Source organism: Rhinolophus ferrumequinum, chromosome 11 (genome assembly GCF_004115265.2).
Source record: "Rhinolophus ferrumequinum isolate MPI-CBG mRhiFer1 chromosome 11, mRhiFer1_v1.p, whole genome shotgun sequence".
NCBI classification, from domain to species: Eukaryota; Metazoa; Chordata; class Mammalia; order Chiroptera; family Rhinolophidae; genus Rhinolophus; species Rhinolophus ferrumequinum.
This window is the reverse complement of record NC_046294.1, coordinates 36,220,272-36,241,239: the sequence shown is the minus strand read 5'-3', so window position 1 is coordinate 36,241,239 and position 20,968 is coordinate 36,220,272. Positions and strand designations below refer to the sequence as shown.

The 20,968-nt window shown below is 51.2% G+C and overlaps 1 protein-coding gene across 4 annotated transcripts in view; it reads right to left on the bottom strand.

Moving 5' to 3' along the window:
* Positions 1–20,968, bottom strand: part of USH1C (USH1 protein network component harmonin) — a 47,187-nt gene that overhangs the window by 11,318 nt on the left and 14,901 nt on the right. Inside the window, exons 5-19 of one of the 4 annotated variants that reach the window (XM_033120444.1) lie at positions 20,030–20,138; positions 19,878–19,902; positions 19,632–19,689; positions 19,256–19,350; positions 17,652–17,736; positions 16,689–16,748; positions 16,476–16,532; positions 16,023–16,165; positions 14,884–14,949; positions 14,378–14,502; positions 10,106–10,155; positions 6,034–6,189; positions 4,797–4,913; positions 3,790–4,272; positions 307–426 (exon numbers count right to left, since the gene is read on the bottom strand). In XM_033120444.1, the coding sequence (XP_032976335.1) occupies positions 307–426; positions 3,790–4,272; positions 4,797–4,913; positions 6,034–6,189; positions 10,106–10,155; positions 14,378–14,502; positions 14,884–14,949; positions 16,023–16,165; positions 16,476–16,532; positions 16,689–16,748; positions 17,652–17,736; positions 19,256–19,350; positions 19,632–19,689; positions 19,878–19,902; positions 20,030–20,138 (1,749 nt within the window). Of the gene's footprint in view, positions 1–306; positions 427–3,789; positions 4,273–4,796; positions 4,914–6,033; positions 6,190–10,105; positions 10,156–11,271; positions 11,349–14,377; positions 14,503–14,883; positions 14,950–16,022; positions 16,166–16,475; positions 16,533–16,688; positions 16,749–17,651; positions 17,737–19,255; positions 19,351–19,631; positions 19,690–19,877; positions 19,903–20,029; positions 20,139–20,968 lie in introns of all 4 variants that reach the window. The other 3 variants (XM_033120441.1, XM_033120442.1, XM_033120443.1) reach the window with 3 other exon arrangements.

The following is a 20,968-nucleotide window of genomic DNA, read 5'->3' as shown; positions in this document are numbered from 1 at the left end:
GAGGACTAAATGAGATTCTGCAAGAGCCTGACACATGGCAGGCTCATAAGGCTGAGCTGTTATTTTTATTACTTCTAGATGGAGCGCCAGCCTGTTTGGTCAAGTGAGGAACAGGAATTTCACTGGTTGTGTCAACAACCACTTACACCCATGTGGATTCATCTCTCGACCAATGAGAAGGTTCCGATACGGCACCTGATGCCAGTTTGTATCCCACCCACCTCACTCCCCCTTCAGCAGAACCCTGGGGAGACAGCCCTGGTCTGCTCCTCTGGAGATGCCCTGGAGGGGCCCTGAGGGGCTTACCAGGACCTCAGATTTCACAGGTGTCCTGTAGATGAAGCTGGGCTCCTGCTGGACCATGACAGGCTTGGAGATGGTGGACACGCCAGGGCCTCGTGGAGGCTGTGGGCTTGGGCAAAATGTCTACAGGGGTTAGTTTAATAGAGAGCCATGTGAGTTCATGGCGGGGTGGTCCAGGCCAACCACGGCACTCTGCCATGCATGCAAATTCACACCATGCACATGCTGAGCCAGCCTGGTCCATTTACCATGCCAGAGGTCCTATGGGTGGGATCTGCAGCAGAGAGATGAGAAATCCAATGGCCATAGTGTGCTCTGAGGTCATAGAAACTATTGGGTGGCTCTAAAGAATCAAGGACTTGAGCCAGAGTCTGGTAATGGGGTTACCAGCAGCCACAGTCACTCAGAAGATAGGTTTTCAATTTTTCTCAGTGGCTTTGGATGCCATCCAGTTTCCTCTCTCCCTAAGGGTTCTCTCTTCTGGCCATGGTTCTGGTCCCCAGGCTACACATGAAGCATCTGCTCTTCCTGGTGGGTGGGCAGAGTCTCTGGAGGTTGGAGGTGACGACCAGTATGAGACACATCCAGGAGAGCTCCTGCACCCTGTCTGCTTTGCTCTAACCCACTTGATCATCTTGGGCAAGACAAAACAGACTGGATCACGACCCTACCCCAGAACCTTCTGGATCCCCACTGACTACTGAGATCCTTGGCTTGACTCCAAAGTCCTTCATGAGCTTCTCTACCTTCCTTTACAGACTCATCCCTCACTCTCACACCTTCCTCACACTGCCTAACTTTAGCCTTCAAAATGGGGGCAAAATGAGGGCCAAGCTTTCTTGCCTCAAGATTTTTTGCATATACCCTTTTCTCCTGCTTTACCTGCGTGGGTCTTTGCTTGGGTGTCATTGCCTTCAAGAAGCATTCCTTGAGCTTTTCCTCTCTATCCCCACCACTCATCACAGCACTTGTATTCCCATGTCTCCCTCTGGTAGTGTGGTAGTTTCCTGCTTACTTGTCTGTCTTCCCAGGAGACTGTCTCGGGCAGGGATTGGGATGCCCATTTTGTGGTGGTGCTCCAGTGCCCACCATAGCGTCTGGCATATAGTAAGTGCTCACTAAAAATGTTGCATGAATCAGTGAATGCCTCAATAGTATGGCGGGCACACAGGACATATCTGGGGGCGGGTAAAGCCTTGAAAACCTTCCCCTGGCAGGTGCGGATGTGGCAGGCATACATGCCAAGCTGACACAGGTGTTTGTTGCCACCACCTGAGACCTGCTGGTAGCTGGGCTGACAGGACAGGTGTGTGAGCAGTCACACTTCCTGCTGCAGCCCTGATGATGATTCACCAGGAGCATGCAGGGAGATGGAGGTTGGGGAGTGTCGGTGGTGCAAGGGCCAGAGTGCTGACGCAGGCAGGATGAAGCTAACAAAACAGCAGCCCACCCCACCCCACCCCCCACCTTCGCATCAGGAGCAACCATGGCTTTGATGTTGCTTAAGACACTTAGGGTCCAGCTCTTCATAGGCTCCTCGTGTTGGGGGAGCTTTTCACTGCCCCTCTCCTTTGATCAGGAACTAACAGTGGGAACTTCATGGCTGCTAGAAGAATCCAAGAAAGCTGGATCCTGGTTTGAATCTCAACCCTAACTCAAAAGTTTGCAGCGGTTACGTCCCATCTCATGTTTGCTGCTTCACCCAAATTTTCCTCTATCCTGATTTGCCACTGCTCATAGTTAATGTCTACTGAGCACCTACTATGTGCCTGTCACGCTCCTAAGTATGAACTTAGAATGAGTTCATGTGTTAACTCATTTGATCCTCGTGATAGACAGCTGCCATTGGCATTCCCAGGCTCAGACAGAAGAAGTGACTCATGCCTGAAGTCATCTAGCCAGGGGCTGGGCCAGGATTCAAACCCAGGCAGTCCCTCCTCGTCATCTTTATGTTTCCTGCACCTGCAGTGCCCTTCCTCCCATCCTCCTTGTATCACCGTCCCTCAAGGCTCAGCTCTGACAGCCCTTTACTCACTCTACAGAGGTGCCTTCAGCCTCCGGTTAGGAGGCCCTCCCACAACACCTGGGCTGTGCTGATACTATCGCTGCATCCTGTCTGGTCAGCTGCTCATCCTTCAGATGGCAAAGTCCTGGAGAGCAAAGGCGGTCATCCTCCTCTGTGTCCTTTCCAGCACTGCTCCCCTCTCCCTTTCATACAGACGGGCACAAGGCAGGCGCTCGATCAATGATTTTTGAATCAAGTTTGTTGAGGAAAAGCTGCCACCCATCTTGGTGGGGGCCACTCCCAATAAGGATGCAGCCCTCTGTGCCAGGCTAATTCAGCCCCCTGCAAACCCGGTCCTGGCTGGGCTCTGGGGAAAGACATCCCTGGAACAGACAGCCTTCTCTCTGTCAGAGGATAGGGCTCGGGACTCCACCAGAGGTTCAGAGGGAGTCCCCTGGGACAGCGCTGCTGGGAGCTGCAGCCTTGCCTGCATCTGATACTTTCTTCTCTCCCACCTCCCTTCCCCCAAGATCTCCTGAATGCTCTGAGATGCTTATTCTGCTCTTCATGCAGCCACTCAGATCCATCAGAGAAGATTAATAACTTCTGCCTTCAGGTACTACTGCCTACCCCCACACACAACCCCCACCCCCAGCTAACACGAGCTGCTTCAGCTCTGACTTAAGCCTTGCCCCACAGCTACTGGAGAAGAGGAAACTTTTGTTCTTCCTTCTGGGGAATCGAAGCTCCATGTCTTCCTTGGGGATATTCTTTTCCAATACAGTCTTTGGATTAAGAACAATTAATAAGAAATATGGCTTTTTGAGAAAGATCACTGTTCGGCCGCTTGACATCCATGAAAAAGATCTCTAGTCTTTTAATAGTAAATTTGGAGATTTCTAGGAATTCTCCATCTTCATTTTTTCTGTAGCTGGAAGTTGGCCAGACATTTCTGGGTATTACACGTCAAACCAATGTAGTTGGCTAGGGCCATAGAAAATGGCACTGCCGTGTCCTAATACTGCACTGGACAGTGTTATTATTTCATTTCCAGAGTCTAATACTGCTCCCCCTTTCCCCCTGTTAATCTAGGGATTTATTTCCCATACTCAAGGCTTTCTAGGTTAATATCATGAAGTGACTAGCTCTGGCTATTCAACACCAACTTGCCAATACTGCATTGAATGTTGCCATCCATACTGGCCAAGAGGAAGAGACGACAAGGCCCATCCATACGATACACTGTAGCTCATCCCAGTATCACAGGCAATTCACCATCCAGTAGAGCACTTCCAACTCAGCAGAAACCACACACATGCAGGATGTCCACAACATGCAGGTTGGGGAGCTCACTCCTGGAAGATGGGCTGGGGTGATGTTTCTTTCCGTCTCCACTCACAGGAGCAGTGGAGGACGTGGGAAACAGCAGCCCTGCCCATTTTCCCTGCTTCCCAGCACAGCAGGCAGAACAGGGGTAGTACCTTTGGGGTGGGTGGGAAGCTCCGTTCAGGGTTGGGGGAGTTGGCAGGCTTCCCGCTGCTGTTCTTTGCCTCCCAGTCCTCTGTGGGGTTGCCTGGCTCCCCAGTGCGGAAGGGGTGGTTGCCCAGCACCTCTTCCAGTGCCGAGTGCAGTGGGCGGGTCGGAGGGAGGTCTTGGGCCGGAACAGAGGGTGGGGGAGGGATGGGAATGGGGGGTGGAGTGCGTTGCACCCAGGGCGAGGATGAGGCACTCACGTGGCCTGAGGACGGAAGGACAGGGGGCGCGGGGACCTTGGAGGGTGGATTGGGGGGTGGAGGATGGGGCATCACAGGCAAGGCAGAGAGAGTCTTGGGAGGATAGTAGAACATGTCCAAAGGGATGTCATCCAGGTCAGTGGTGTGGAGGTGCAGCCCGCCTGCGAAGCGTCTCAGAGGTGGGACCAGGGGAGACACAGAAGGCGGGGGAGGCGGGAGGCCTGTGGTCATCTGGGAGGTGGTAAGGAAGGTCTGTAATCACCTGACGAGTGCTCCACTTCACGATACATCTAGTATAACGGTCTTCTAATCTATTTCTCTTACTGCTGGAGACCCACCACCCTCAAACCAGAGCCACGGGGGTATCACTTCTCTGCCACCTGAGCTCATACCAGGCAGCCAATAGGGAATGCTCAAATGCAAGAGGGTCCCACGTTATGCCATATGTGGGTGATAAGTAAGGTGACCATATAGTTTATCATCTAAACTGGAACACACACGACAGTGAAAAGGGCACTCGCAGTAATTTCGCCAGGACAACGGGCCTAACCGGGATGATCTCAGACGAGCTAGGACTTAGTGGTCTCTCTGGAGATAAGCCCAGAAGACAGGTATGTTCCCCCTCCTCCAGAGAGGAAGCAGGAGTGGGCTGGTAGGGGTGGCCCTCGACAGTGGCCAGCCTGCCTCCCGCTGTCCCCAGGGCTGATCATTCTGAAGCAGCAGGACGGCCTATGTGGAAAGAAGGACGCTGTTACCTCTGAAATTTCATTATCAGCAGAGGAAATCTGCTCAAGGCGCGTCTGACAGAGCCTTTCCACCCAGTACTGAATCTTTTCCGATTCCTCAAGGTCTTCCCGCTCTGTCTCAGACACCTGGGACCCAAGGCCAGCATAAAAAGAGGACAAAAGGCACGCCTGAGTCACATGTGGGCAGCACACTTCAATCAGTAGCACGAAAGCACATCTTTCAAACCCCCAGAGTCCTGCTGGGTGTGTCAACTATCTAGAAAAAGATCGAAGCTTGTTCTACCTGGGCCCAGAGGAGGTGGAAACAATGGGGAGAGGGTGTTGGGTTGACTAACTCCACTTGGAGGCAAAAATCAGAGAAGGGGCTCATGCGCTGCCTGGGATTAGCTGGCCCCAGCATCTCCACAGACCCTGAGGCTCTTCAAGAACGGTTCTTTTGGAGGCTCCCAGCACATTCTCAGAGTTTAACTCGACTCTTATTTCCTCCCTCTGGGCTGCCTTGTTTATTTTGTAGCCAATTTGCTCCTCATGACCAGACCTAATGCACTTCACATTTTCCAGGACTTCTCTGTTTTTTTTAATCTAATCAGCTTGGTGTTTGGTTCATGGAAATATTAAAGAGAAGCTTGATATCTCCAAAAGCTAGGGAGTTAAGGTCACCCAGCTCGCCTAGGAAATAGGAATTACTCACGCTAGAAGATGGTTTTGGGCCTGTATCTAAGGGGACAGCCTTAGATACATTCCTGGGTTGAAGAGGTTTAGCCTCCGACACACCCTATGCTGATGGGAGCAGCTTCAGATTCATAGTCTGATTAATTGGGGGGTAGCCTCAGACTCCCTGCCTGTACAATGGGGTTAGCCTCAGATTCATAGCGACACCTCGGGTGGAGAGGCCTCCCCTTGGGCTCACACTCTGGTGGGGTGGAGGTGGAGGGGACAGACTCAAACTTCTAGCCCAGTGTATGGGGCTAATCTAAGTCCTACAGTCGATGCAGAGAGGCTAGTCTCAAATCCGTACCTCAGCAAGGAGGCCAGGCTCAATCCCAAACATACATCTAAGCTAGTCTCAGTGACTCTGGGCAGGTGGGATGAGCTCATTCTCCAGAAAAAAGGAAAGCGGCAGGGCTCATTCTATCCTTGAACTCCATTTGGGGAGAACAACTGCCAGCTGGTTACCTGGGACTGTGGTAGGAAACAACCAAACCGAGTCCGGGGTGTTCAGCTGGCCTGTGAGCAGGACACGTACCTCCTGGGCCAGCCGGTTGATCTTCAGTTGCTTTTCCTTTTCCAGCATTTCCTCTTTCTCTTTGTAAAGCTTTTGCTCAAACTCCAGTTCCTTCTTATTCTTTCTCAACTCCTGCAAGCTGTCATCATACTTGGCTTTCTTCTTTTCCTTTACTTTCTGAGCCGATGTGGCATTTTTTATATGACAAGGGTTACAAGGCAATGTGGACACTGGCACAGCACAGCAACATGGCATTCAGTCCTCAGACAACACCAGGCAACCACCCCAGCTCTGCCCCTCTGCACTGGGCATCAGGCCTTACGTTTATGACAGGCAGGCCACTGCCACCCATTGCAGAGTGGGAGACACATTCCCTTTGCCAGCCAGAATGGGCTTACTTGTTCAGCTAGTTAAACTAGCTGTGTGACCTTGGCTAAGTTTCTGAACCTCTCTGGGCCTGAATCACCTCATCTCCAAAAATGGAAGAAATACCTGCCCCACAGGCTTGCCGTCGAGGGCCGGTGAAATAACATTTATAAAAAGGGCTTTGTAAAGACTAAAATAATGTATAAATGAGAGCATTGTATTTATTTCCTACCGTGTTTCCCCGAAAATAAGACCGGGTCTTATATTAATTTTTGCTACAAAAGATGCATTAGGGCTTATGTTCAGGGGATGTCATCCTGAAAAATCATACCAGGGCTTATTTTCCAGTTAGGTCTTATTTTCGGGGAAACACGAAAATAATTATCTGAGCACATGCCTTCTCCATTATCTGGAGAGAAAGGTGTCTCGTGTTCAGACACCATAGATGTATCCTGGGAGAGTCTACAGAAAACCTGGGAGAACTGGCATACCTCCTTTGTAGAGATCCTCTCTGTCCTGAGCTAGAGGAGGCGGGAGCCAATCTCAGACCTGGGAGCCCAGAGCAAAGATTTTGCCGTGATGCTTAAGCTCCAGACCATTTCATGCTGGAGATTCCACCACTCCCTCTGAACTAGGTCTCTGAACTTGTCAAAAACTACAGGACTGGGAGATGAGGGTGTGGAGAGAGAATGGCCTAACTGCTTTACACTGGCTGTCAGGGTTCAAGAAGACTTAGGGAGAGAGGTGCAGGGCAAAAAGACTCCTTAGTTTTCCTGTTGGAATTGGACCAATAAAGCCTACTTTCCTGGCTGCTTCTCCCAAGGGGTTGCGGGGGAGCCAAGGAGTAAGGAAGGAAGAGAATTAACATTTATGGACTGCCTACATGCCAAGGAAATCACATTGATCATCTCATCTGTACGTATTATCCCACTTTCTTGATGAAAGAGCTAAGGCTCAGAGAGGTGAAGTCCCTTGCCCAATGTCAAACATCTAGTAAGTAGTGATGCCTAGATTTGGACCTGAGTCTTCCAAGTCCCACACATTTTCTACAGTGTCCAGATGAGCTGGGGGCAATGGAAGCGTGACAGGAGAGTGTGTCAGCCCCATCACACACAGCACGGAGGACAGAGCTAGCCCTCCAGAGAGGGGACAGCAGAGAGATCAACCTCCTGGGGAATTTCTGGGGGAAGGAGGAAACCTGCATGTTCACTGAGCTCCCCGCTCCCCCCACAAGACTTCCTGGGGCCTCCCCTCAGCATTCCTGAATCATCCCAGCATCCAAGGCCAGGCATGAAGAATTGAGTTTCTCAGCAATGGACACACAACTTCGCCCATAGTTGGAGGGACGTAAAGGGTCGTTACTGACCTATGACTGAGTCATCCGACCCCCCCTTCTAAAGACAAACCCACCTCCGTGCGTGGGTCATGTGCTTTGGAGATGGCCCCCCCATCTCGGGGATGGGGACCCACCCCCATAGTAGTCTATAAGCCACTTGAGGAAATGGTGCTGATTGCTTCAGAGTCCTGCTTGCTTGCCTACCTACCCTGTTCACTAGACTCTTGGCTCAGTGGAACGTGGCATCCCTGCCATCGTGTTCTAGATTCAGACAGCAATTCCCGAAGAGGAGCCAGAAATAGTCTGCCTGACGGCAGCTTGCTAGAACAAGGGCACGGCTCCTACAGGGACCACCACGATGGAATGGTCACACCACCCCCAGTGCTACGATTTTAGAGCCAGGGCTCTTGGGTGGGGCCGGCAGACAGATGTGACAGTCTCTGTGTCATCTCCAAGAAAGCAGCACCTGCTTACCGATGCAGAAGGGCAAGTTGCGGCATAGCACTGTCCATTGATCTCATACCGGCCCTCTCCACATGGTACTTAGTTGCAGTGAATGTGCTTTCCTGCCAGATGGCGGGCTCCTGCAAGTCGGGCTTAGTCACAACCATGAATCCTTTAGGCCCTGGCATAGACTTTGTCGGGCTATAGGCCGGGGGTCTGGGCTCTAGAGGGACTTACTGCCATGAGTCTTTAGCTTTTCAAGTAAGGGGAATACGTGCATTGACGGTCATGGCCATAGACAGCCCCTGGTGTTACTTGGGCAGTGGGTGTCCCAGCTGCAGGGAGACACAGCATCTTGTGTGGCTCTAGAGAAAATGATGACGGGTTTTCAGAGCCAGCATGAGGGACATGATCCTGTTGTCCTTTTAGCTGCCAGTTAAATTCATGGCAAATATTCCTTTTGCTCTGGACTGAGAGGAGAGGCAGACGTGGTGGATGTGTTCTTGCTGCTACCTAGAAGCAATTTTCCTCTCTCTTGGAAACGAAATGAAAACCAAACTACCAGCTATTTCTGGAAGGGCTGAAGTAATGAACAGGGGAAAACAGGTCAACTTCCTTAACAAGAGCACTTTTCAAGCGACATGATCTCTGATGAGAAATATGTGTGTGGACGGTTTGCACACATAGTCCTTTTACATTTACCTAGTTAGTAGTGCCTGGAACGGATGTTACCTATCTATCTGCTTTCCTTAGTTTTGCAAGTGAAGTCCTGTGTGTATGTGTGTGCTGTCTTCTCTAGCTGACGTCTAGTAGAGACAGTAGGTAGAGAAGAATCAGATATCTAACCCAATAAGGCATCCTAAGCCATAGAGTCAGCCTGCAAATCAAAAGGACGGTTTCACGAGACCAAGTCCTCTCTGAGACCATGTTGGTGTGGAAAGAAATCCCCTGAGGGTCACCGTCCTAGTTCATTCCATGTCATAACACATCATGGTCTGTGCTCCTAGGGAAAGAGATTCACCTCCATCAGAAATAATACTACTGTCTCTTATTTTAAGAGTGTTGTGTTGGTGGAAGGGGATAGATGTCCCCGGCACACCAGATATTCCCATTTGACAGGCAGGGGGAAGTTACATGTCATCAAAGTCACCCTGCTGCCAGTGCTTCGGTTTCCACAGGACTGCCATCCTACCAGAAAGAGCCGGTGGAGTGATGACACCTACATTAGTTCACTCAGATTTATGGTGACGCCTGGTTTCCAAATATCAAGTCATGTTGAATGTCCCATCTATAGATATCAACCGTGGCATTTTCATAATCAAATGCTAAAGTGATTTAGAAAGCAAAAGGACGAGAAAGGTTTCTGGGGCCTGGAGATACAGTAATAAGATTTAAAGAGAAAACCCAAGGCCCCAGAGACCAGGACATTGCATTATCCTGGGCATATGTAAAGATATTTCTAGGAGAGAGTTATGATTGGTGTGGCTCTTTGTCCTAACCTAAGACAGCAAACCCCCGCCTCGGCAGCCAGTCTGTCTGGCACAGTCGGTCTCGTAATCAGCACTATGAACACTCAACCTCATTTTTCACTCTGTCTGACCTCGGCTTCTGGTCTTGGCCTCTGGTTTGACTTGACAGAGACACAAAGCAGAAGCTTCTTGTTGTGTCCCTGCCCCTGTGCCCACTGGGGCAGGTGCCGACCCAGTGGGTGCCTGATGGTGCTTAGGCAGTTCTCACCCCAGGAGCACTTTCCCCCCACGATGACTCTGTGACAGCGCCTTGCCATTTGATGTCAGCCTGACAGAGAGGTGCAGACACGGTTAGCTTGCAAGTGGAAAGGCTGGGTCACACCGTTGAGAGTTGACCGGAAAAGAAACACTGTTTGGAAAACGCCAAAACCCACAGCAAACTCAGCAGCAAACGGCACAGCACCCAGCCCTGTCCTACCTTCCGGAAGGATGGGAATTTGCCATCATAACGATAAAACCACCCAAAGGCTGTAACAACACAGAGAACGAAGTAGTGAGACGCAGTTCAGTTCAGCCAGAGAATCCAGGGCAGAGGCCAGGAGCTGGCGCTCAAGGAACTTGTGGCTTTGTGAGATGAAGAGCAGCACTGGTGGATCCAACAGCAAAACTACACCCTCTGATTCTCCACTTACCTGGCCTCACCTGGGTTGTAAAGCAGGCCTAAGGCCATCTGAGAAAGGCCCTGATTGCCAGTTTATGGGCCCCTGTCAACTGCCTCTCCCTAGGACACTGGCTTTAGAAGTTAGAGCCAGAAAATCAAAGAGAAAGCCCCTTGTGGAAGGATGAGCTTTCCCAAATCATAGCCACAGCGTGCCAACACAAAGCCCCGTTGAAAGAGAACGAGGCCTCCCCAGACTGACCTCTGGTCCCTCCATCCAAGAAACGGCTCGAGAAAAAAGGGATCCTGGGTCTCTGCCTAGAACTGCTGTCAGACGGAACAAAACAGTCTTGTTTCATGGTGTAGGCCATATCCCCCATTTTCAATATTGAAAGAGAAAGCAATGAAGGGGGTCAGCTCTGGGAAGGACAGCTCAGGCTGAGCAGTGGGTAGGAGACTGGCCTCCAGAAAAGCATATCCCCAGCCAGGCCAAATAAGCAGGGCACCAGCCCCCGCCTTCCCCAGGCAACAGCATGAGCGGGTAACACCTCAAACCTGAAGCTCCTTGGGCCGGTGGTGATGGCTTCAATAATTACCCACCATTGGCCAGCCTGGGTTCTAGAACAGGCTCTCGAAAGCCCCCTGCTGAACCAAGCACTGCCCCCTAGTTGCTGCACCTTGGGGAGATCCGAGGAGAGGCCCGAGCAGCAGAGGAAGGACTTGACCTTGGGCAGTACTTAAATATTTGAAACAGTGGTGCAGTTGTACTGATATGCACTGCTGACATTTCAGCCTGGCCATGAGTCCTAGTCGCAGGGTTTCGTGTGCAGTGCCTGGAACAAGCCAGGGCTTGGAGGAGCTTCACAGACTGCAGTGGTCCTCAGCACGTGTTGGCCCCTTGGAGCTGGGGTCTGCAGGGCTGGCAGGAAGAGGTGGGCAGGGCAAGCAGAGCAGCAAGGCCAGGGAGCGAAGCGGGGGCTGCAAACCTGCTCTCCCTGCTTCTCTGTGCCTCTGTCCATGTCGTCGGCGGGCTCAAGCTTGGGCTCCACTCCCTCATCATCTACTTGGGAAAAGAGGAGGAAGCTGGTGAACCAAGAGGGATTCAGGAGACCAAGGAGCTGGGGGTGCTTCCCAGGAGCCTGAGGACCCGTGACCAGCTTCCTCTAGCGGAGCTGTGAGGTCAGGGGCAAGAACAGGGCTCAGAAGCCTGGAGCAAAGCTTTCTTGCTCTGGGATGGTATGTGCAGTGCTTTCAACTGTGGTAGCTTTAGTTTCTCTATCTGTAAAATGGGCTAACAACAGGGGTCTCTGATCTGACAGCAGAGTAGGGACCATTTTGCAGAATGTTTGGCTGAAACTTGGGAGCCGTGGCACAGAGGGTGGGAATATCTGAGTCCTATACATGTTTGGTGCCAAGAGCTTCCAATGGGAGAACAGAGCCTCCTGGCTTCTTACCACCTCTGGAGCTCTGCGTCCCCAGGGGAAGGTGAAGCTGTGTGGCTGGGTGGGGGGTCTTGAGGAGACTCCAAAGGGTAAGGGGCATATGTGGCCAGAAAGACATGGCTTTGGACATAATGTGGAGAATAGCAAACCATGCATTCCAGTGGTTTCCAACCTGGACTCCGGCCTCCCTGGAGACTGAGAGGTGGTGTATGAGTCCACTGTGAGCTGATCATTAATATTTCAAAATATTAATTAGAAGAACTTGCCCATTAACCTATGAAGAGGCTACCCGGGCTCGATTTATGTTCCTTTATGTTAAGTCACTTGGCTTTTGGCTCGACTTAGGTTTATTCAACAGCAGAACCCTGATGTTTCCTCACTAATAAGAAAGACTATTTAATCAAACAATGGGAACGCAAATGATTACTTTAATAGTTTGGAAAAAAAACTCAACTTCCAAACCATGGGGTCTCCTGGGTGTGGGGACTAATTGACGGGGTACTTGCTGGGGAGAGAAGGCTGGGCATCTCGTCTGTAAACTTTTTCCTCTCTCAGGCCTTTTCTAGCTCTGGGATCCTTAATAAAAAATCCCCCTCTTGTTGTTTTAGCTACGGAAAGTTCTGGGGGCCCCTGTGACAGTGTGTCCCAGACTTGCGGGCTTGGTGGAATGCTGGGGTTCTGCTGGGTCAGCCATGGGTAGGCAGGCTGAGCCCCTGGGACACGTGGGGGTGAAGTCAGCTCCACTCACGTCATTAGGATGACCAGCTTCATTTTCCAGGTAAGAGATGCTCCACACGCTTTCCTGACTGTTCACACACGCAGGGCCCACCCCTCACAGGCACAGACATCTGAGTCAGGTATAAATTGCCGGCTAACTGGGCCCCAGAATTGAAGAGTGGTCAGGGAGGAGCTGAGTACGGCTGGGTCCCATTGGCTCGACACAGCTGAGACCATTGCAGCCTCCCAGCAACGGGGAGAAAGGCAGAAACTGAGCTGACTCAGACGCCTTCCTGCATTTCCTGACTTATCTCGAAATTAGAATTTAGAGATATGCCGGTACATGTGGAGATGGATGGAGGCGGCAGATGCCCCAGCACAGAATGCAGACTCTGGTCATCAATTTCATGCTTCACGGCATTCCCTTAGAATACATTTATATCTTGAACAAAGGGAAAGTTTTCACTCCTTTTATTCACGGAGCTTGATTTGGTTTAAAAGCACTAAATAAATAGCTGGCCAGAGAAAGCGTTTTTATTTTCTGTAGTTTAGGAGAGGATGAGTTTGTGCTGAAGCCAAGACCCAATTTCTCAGAAGGTACTAAATTGACTAGGATTACTTTCATGAGAAGCAATTAAAATCGATTTCTCTCCTTCTGAAGCTCCTATTTCATGCATAAGAGCAAATTAGTTCCCTGTCTAAAACACAGATTGTTCACTGGGAATTTAGCTCTGGCCACAACCTCAACTAATACCCAATGTCACGGGGGAGGCTGATGAGAGCGTGCTTTGTCCTTCCGAGAGGACCCTGAGATGACACTGTGCCCCGCTGCCAGGAAGGGGGCGGTTTGCCCTGCACCAGGGAGGAATGAGATGGGGCCATCCAGATGCCCTGAACCTTTTCGTTGACTCAGGTTGATGTCCCTCTAGTGCGTGGAAATGATTCAAAGCTGGGGCTGGAGCTGTCCAGACCCCATCACAGGATACCAAATGGCTGCCACAAGGCAGAAATGGGGAACCTGTGTTCTTGGGTGCAGATTTACCCCATATCTGGAGATTCCCAGGTCAGCTGAGCACAATCAATACTCAGTAGAACCTGCCCCATAGGTCAAGTAGAAATAAAAACAGCTGTGAAGTGAGAGGAACGGGCCCACGAGGCATCCTGGGCTTGCCCCGGGCTCCCCACCAGGCGCCCCCTGAAGAGGCACTGAGATTGAGTTCCCCACTTTGTTCTGGGGCTGTGAGCTTGCCCCTTGAAGAGACATCCTGGGAGGTGGGGTTGAGAGCAGGTGGATAGGGCAGCAATTGGTTGGGGCCTGGACTGGAATGGGAGGTGAGAATGCAGGACAGATGAAGAAAGGAGATGGGAGCAGCACACAGAGCCGAGGCCACAGGATGCCCGCAGTTTGGTGCCTGAGAGGGGTCTCACAGTCCTCTCCCTGCCTCCATTGTTGGAGAAGTGGGACCGCGCAGGGTCTGCGCACAGGGATGCAAGTGGTAGGGGCACGTCAGGTATGCTCCTCCTCCAGTCGCCCATCAACCTTGGACCGCCAGTGTCCTCTCTAGTGGGAGCTCCTTCCCCTCTTTCCTGCTGCTGTTTCACCCCAGCCTCAATTCAGAGCCAAGTAGGAAGACAATCCCATGAGTGGTTCCACCTTTGGAACCAAACCCTCCTCAGTAACCCAAGGGCATGGGGAGGGTCTGCCTGCCTGAGTCTGTGTTGTGGGGCAGACCAGGGACAAGGAGGGCAGACAGATCCTGCCCGCTCTAATGCCCTGGCAAGTAGCCCCTGGCACATGAAGGAAATGCAGCCTAGAGAGCCATGGGCTATTTACCTGGGGAAGTGGTGGTGGGTGCACCCCTGCATCTCTGTCTGGACCCCTCCGTCCCCCAGCCCCAGAAGGAAGCGCCCGCCCCCGGCACACGATACATACACTTTGGCTTGCGAAGCGACAGTGGATGCACGTCAGTGGTGATGATCTTAGGCGAAAGCAGCTGCTCCTTTGAGCCCCAGTCTTCTTCCCACTGCTGCTTAAACTTCTCTTCCTCCTCCACGATCCTGAAATAGAGACCCCCATGCCTGTGACTGGAGCCAAAACCTTCGCAGGCCTGCCTTCTCCCTGTAGGGAAACCCCAACCAGCCTGGGAAGAGGCTGCGTGGTTCTAGCTGTGGTGAGGACAAGAAAATCCTTGGCACTTGTAATCTAAATCGTGTGTGAATGCCACCCTGGCAATTATATAAGACTATGTTCTAGTTACCCTAATAGGATGGGCTTTACGAGGATTATGGAGTGGCTATAAGCAATGGAGGCTCCACCAGGGAACAAGAGGGCCAGGTACACTGAACCTGGAGGGGGCCTCTACCTGGCTACACTCCCAAAACACACTCATGTCCACACACAAACACGTGTGCGCAGACGCGTGGAGCTGAGGCACTCACTGTTCCATCTCCTTCCGGTATCTCTCATTTTCCTCTGCTGCCTTCTGGGCAATTTCCTTTTTCCTTCTGAAACACAAGTGCAGATTGGTATGTTGGAGTCTATGCAAGAGAAGTTAACTCTTCCTTGCAGCTAATTCCTGATTTGAGAAAGGTTTTCAATAGTTCTTCCAGGTGCCCTTCTAAGGATGCCTGGACCAGATCTGGATGCTGAGAAAGCACGTCCAACAGAGTCTGGGCCGTGTGGTCTTGTGTGGTTTTGTTTGGCCCCGCTGAGTAGAGATGCTGTGCTGTCGGAGCTGGGAGGCAAGTCAACGTGGGCCACACACCATGGATCCACCTCCAAACACTTAAAGTGATTAATGATAGGCTGGGTCTAGCCCGAGTAAGGTCCTCCCAGAGGAGGACCCCAGATCTCAGGAGCAAAGCTGGGGCTGCTAACCAAGGCCAGGGCTGCGGGCGGAGGTACCAGCAGGGCTGGTCCTCCAAGCTAATTCTACAATGAGAAAGATGGGAAGATCCTGTCCACTTTCCTTTTCCAAATTCTTATGAGCTCCTAGAATGTATCAGGATTTGGATTTTGATAGTAGTTTTTGATTTATGAATTGCTCACCCAATTTAATCTTTCAGTCCATCATCTCATCCACCCCATGTGGGGGCAGGGGGCTTATCACCATAGACAGGTGGCCAGACTGCCTGGGTGTGAATCCCAGCTTGGCCACGTATGACTTTGTACACTAGTGGCTTACCCTCTCTGAGTCTCAGTCTCCTTATCTGCAAAATGGGTTAATCACATCTATCTGGTAGGGCTATTGTGAGAATGAAATTAAGTAACATACACAGGCCCTAACACAATGCTAGCCACATAGTTGGTACTTAACAAATGTTAGCTATGGCTAGTAGCATCCCCATATTCCTGGGCCTTGGAAATCGGGGGCTCTCTTTGGGAAAGAGGGAGGAGCCTGGAGGTTTGGAGGCAGGGGATGCTCACGCTGACCACCACTGGTCCCATCTGGTCTGAGGATGGGCTTCGGGGGGAGAGGATAAGGGCGGCTCAGTACACGATGAGCAGGAAGCGAGGTGGGGGGTGCTACGGTGGTCTGGGAGGGTAGGAAAGGGGTGTCCTGGCTGGTCGCACTCACTGCCGCTCCATCTCCTGTTGCTCCTGGAGGATCTTGTTGGACTCCATCGCCAGCCGCTTCTGCATCAGAAGCTCCTGCCGCTGCAGCTCGCGCTGCCGCACCTCTGCCAGCCGTTCGCGCTCTGTCATGAACAGCTCCCGGCCCTCATGGGGAGAAAAGAGGCCCCTTGCTCAGTCCCCTGGGGAACCTGGGCTTCCACAGCCGCAGCCCTGGAGGCCAAGATGAGGGTTGTGCTCTCGTCACTATGGCCCCAGTGTCAGACACTATGGTTTCTGCAGTCTCTGACCCAACTTCTCTCCTGGCTGGGCAGACACCCTCCCCCTCTGCTCTGTCAGAGCTTCATAGCAGAGCCTTTGGACCTTCCCAGAAGTGTGGGGCAGAAATCAGGGCTCCGAGCCACTGGGCCTGGAGGTCAGGGGTCATGGGGCCCCCACCAGCCCATTCTGGACTTACAGCTCCAGCTACGATGGAGATGGTCAGGCTGCGGCTACTCTTCAGTATGTTCACAGCCTGTGGGGACATGTGGGCGGTCAGCTGAGGCCTGACCCACAGAGCAGTCAAGGTCTCGAGAGAGCACAGCAGGTTTCAGACGCCATGGCGGGGGAGGGAGTGAGAAGTGGAGGGCAGAGGTGGTAACAACCCGCACTTGAAGCCCCCACATCTCACCTCTTTGTGGTCCAGGTTGGAGAAGTCGATGCCATTGACCTCGACAATCTGGTCCCCTGTCTGGTGAAGAAATAGACAGGGGTCAGCGTGTTTGTCTAACTGTCCACTCATCTGCAGCAAAGCTTCCCCACTTGGGTCTTCAAGTGGCTGCCCCTCAGCTGTCCCCGATGAGCAGAACAGTTAGAAATCCCCAGTGGCCCCTCCACCTTGTGTCTTTTTCATCAGCTGCTAACAATATTATACCAATAGATAGTCACTCCTTTGGCTGAATTTATGACATTTAGTTAAAAAACCCAATTTGTGGACATAGGGGCCTTTGGGCTTCTCATATAGCAAAGGCTATGTTGAGTCATAATAATAATAATTGGTAGCTAACATTCATAAATCCCTGCCTATGTGCCCGGCACATTTTTATGCATATGTATTAATTCATTTAATCCACACAATGACCCTAGAAGGAAGGTTATTACCTCCATTTTATAGGAGAGGAAACTGAAGCACAGAAAGAGGAAATAACTTGTCTAAAGTGGAGGTTAAAAATTCTGGCTCTGGCATCAGGCCACCAAGGTTTGAATCCCAGTCCTACTATATTTAGGTACATGATCTTGGAAAAATCCTGTACTTTTTCTGGGTCTCAGTTTCCTCATCTGTAAAATGGAAATAATGATAGTACCTAATTCTCAGAGTTCTCGTAAATTTAAAAGGGCTTAGAACAATGTCTAAACACCCAATGAATGTCAACTCTTTGATTATTATTACATCATTTCCAAGCTCAGGACCAAAGGCTCTCAGAACTGGAGAGGACTGTAGAAAGGGTCAAATGCCACCCTTTCATTGATGCTTTCCCTTGAGGAGGGTGGGTAGGAATCATCAGCCAGTGACTGCTGAGAGAGGGCCATGTGGGAAGACACATGCCTCCATCACTGTGCGATCACAGTCTGATGCCGGCCCAGGGTCACTCACCTCCAACCCCACCTCGGCAGACAGGGAGCCAGGCTTTACGTTACTGATGAAGATGCCAGGTTTCTGGATAGGGCCACTGGAAATGCTGTGGAAGAGATGGGAAATGCAGGTGAGCCTCTGCCTTAGCACCTGTTCATTCTCAATGTCCTGTCACCTCTGCCTGTTTGTTTAGTGCTCAAGCCCCTCAGGATACAGGTCACCCATGAGCTCAGTACCAAGGCCCTCCACTCTCTATCTATGGCAACAGCCACAGAAAACTACTTGTAATTCCCCCCTACCTAATCCCGTACCCAATACATTGCATATGCTGTTTCTTTTCGTTTTCTAGCACTTTCTTATTCATACCTTAAGACTCTAATGCTATATTCTTTACAAGGTTTTAATCAAACTCCTTATATTATCCCAAGACTAAGCTAGTGGCTCCTTTCTCAGTGCTCCTAAAATACCTACTGCAAAGGTGGCACTTGTGCTATTATTGTCCCCTCCCACATCTGTGGCAGACATCATTAATCAATCACAGCACTCTTTCCCATCAAGCTTAGATACAGCCTTAGAGTTCTTTTCAAAATAAGGTGGTAGATGAGGGCAAAGGGGATCAAATATATGGTGATGGGAGGAGAAGTGACTCTGGGTGGTGAACACACAATGTGATTTATAGATGATGTAATACAGAATTGTACACCTGAAATCTATGTAACTTTACTAACAATTGTCACCCCAATAAACTTTAATTAAAAAATAAAGAAAAAAGAAAAAAATAGTACTCTCGGCGGCCACTACTAATTAATTAGATACAGCAAATAGGATTGGAAAACTATTTGCCATCCCTGATGCAGAATGCAGGTCCATTCATGTCCTTGTCACTCTATGCTGTAACTAATGATGTGGCTGGCTTCAATATCAGGCTATAATCTCTTAGAAACGAGAGACTTTTTATCACTTATGCTTGGCAGAAAAGAGTTGAATAAGTGTGAATGAATGGAGATAATAAGAATAACTCAAATAAAAATAGCTACTATTTACCAACTGCTTACTACTTGCCAGGCACCAAGCTGGGTACTTTACTTCTGTCATGTCATTCCTCCTCACAGCGTGGATATTATTATTCTCAATTTTTAGAGGGAGAAACTGAAGCTCAGCATGGTAAAGTAACTAGTTCAAGGTTCCGAAACTCACAGGTGGCAGAGCAGGGGCTGGCCCCTAAATCTACGACTGTGGCACCTGTGCGCTTACCAAGAATGCCCTGTGAGCTGATGTCTGTTTGCAATTCCTGGGCTGCCTCTTCAGGAAGCCCACCAGGTACTAAGTGGCAAGAGAACAGTGACAGAGATGACCAGAAGGACAAGCTCCCTTTACAATGACTAGAGGGCCCACCAAAGGAACATGGCTCTCAGTTTCCTCATCTATAAAATGGGCCTGTCAGAGCTGTCCCCCTGGCCCTACCGGGCTGTTGTGAATCTCAGAGGGGAAATTAGGCACCAAAAAGTGTTATCAGCAGTGGATAAAAGCCTCCTCAGAAGCAGCAATGAGTGAGGGAAGACGTGTTAGGGGCCTCCTGGGGTCTGCTGGCCATGAGTGAGCCCCAGGGCATGCCTGCCACCCACCTGCAGCCAAGGCCCCGGGAGCCCACCAGGCTGATGAAGACCTTCTTCTCTTTGTTTTCCCGATTCCTAGGGGTGCCCAGGCTGCTCAGCCCGCCCTGGAGGAAGGACAGAATAAGGGTCACTAGGTGTCACATGTGTACAAGTGGCCTCTTGCGCTCATAATCACTGCTGTTTCCATGTGAGCCCAATGGCCAGTCTGTCCCAGGTGTGTGTGTCTGCACCAGCTGGGCTGGCTGAGGGCCCACCACCCGCAGGGGCTTTTGGGATGCGCTGGGGGCCCGGGAAGCCCCCGAGGGCACATCCCTAGAACAAATCCCCCCTTTAGGACTGGCTGCCACTCCATCCAGACCCCATCACTGGTCGTCCTGGCTGTTACCTCGGATTCTGACACAAACTGATCGACGTACTGCCATTTGAGGGGCTCATCAGGAGAGCTGATGGGAAGGGAAAGGAGAAGGGGGGTCGTTAGAGATGTTTGGGGGAGCAGGCCCCCAATCGTGAGGGGGCAGTTCCTCTAAAGCCTCCAGCAACTGCTGGCCCAGGGGAAGCCAGACCCCAAGGCTGATCCCAGGACCCTGAGCCCACAGGAAAGAGTCTGCCTACAGAGGAGGTTCGTGCTCACCTTTTCACAGGGATCAGGCCGATATCTGTGAGAGAAAGGCATGGGGTTAGGACGGTCCCTCTGCCCTCCGTGCCTCCCCGAGGAGCTGGGTTCCCTCCGACTACCACACCCCACCCCACCATCAATGTCCCCCACCTTCTAGCCTCACTCACGTCTCACTTTGATGGACACGGTCTTCTTGGTGCGGATGAGGTTAATGACCTCCTCGTGGGTACATGAGGAGATGGAATATCCATTGATCCGGACGATCTCGTCCCCTACCTGGGCCACAGACAGAGAGAACGAGCACCAGGCTGAGAGGGAAGTCAGGCGGCTGGGCAGGCTCACTGGCGGCTGCCCCGGGCCTGCTCTCCAGGAAGAGGGATGACAGCCATGCATTCCTTCAGAAGAAACCTTGATATGTGTGTCCTAGAGCCTTGTCACAACCAACCCACCCTCCATCAGCCAGGGGTATCCCAGGGCGGTGGCACTTCCAAGCAGTCTTTCTGCCTCATTTTATAGGGGGAACCAAGACGGCAGGGGAGGGGCACAGAGAGTGGGTAGCAGAGCTGGGAGAAGAAGTCAAGAGTCTGCACCCTCACTCTGGTGTCTCACCCCGCGGGGGCACCATCAAGTTCTGGAATCCATGCAAAAGGCGACCCTTTTGCATGGATTCCAGAACTTGATGGTATCCCCGTGGAATCACCCAGATTCCAGCAGCTCTTGCCTGGCCTTTGTCCCACCCTGCCCCAAGGAGCAGGTTCCCCTGCAACACCATAATGGATCAAGTGGTGAACTTCCATGACTCCTGACTCAAGCTTACATCACGGACACACATCCGATCTCCTTTTTTCCACTCAGTGGAAACTTGATGGACATTTTTATCTACCACAGCCCTGACCTCTGAATTCCTATTCTGGGCATAAGCAAAGAACGGTGAATGAATATAAGGCTTTGGCATTAGTTGTCCTGGGTCTGAATTCCTGCTTTTATTCTTATTAGCTGTGTGACCTTGGCAAGTCTCTTGAACTTTCTGGACCTCAGTTTCCCTCATCTGTAAAAAGGGAAAATGCTGTGGTTGCTGTGAGAATTAAGTGAGTATGTACATGTAA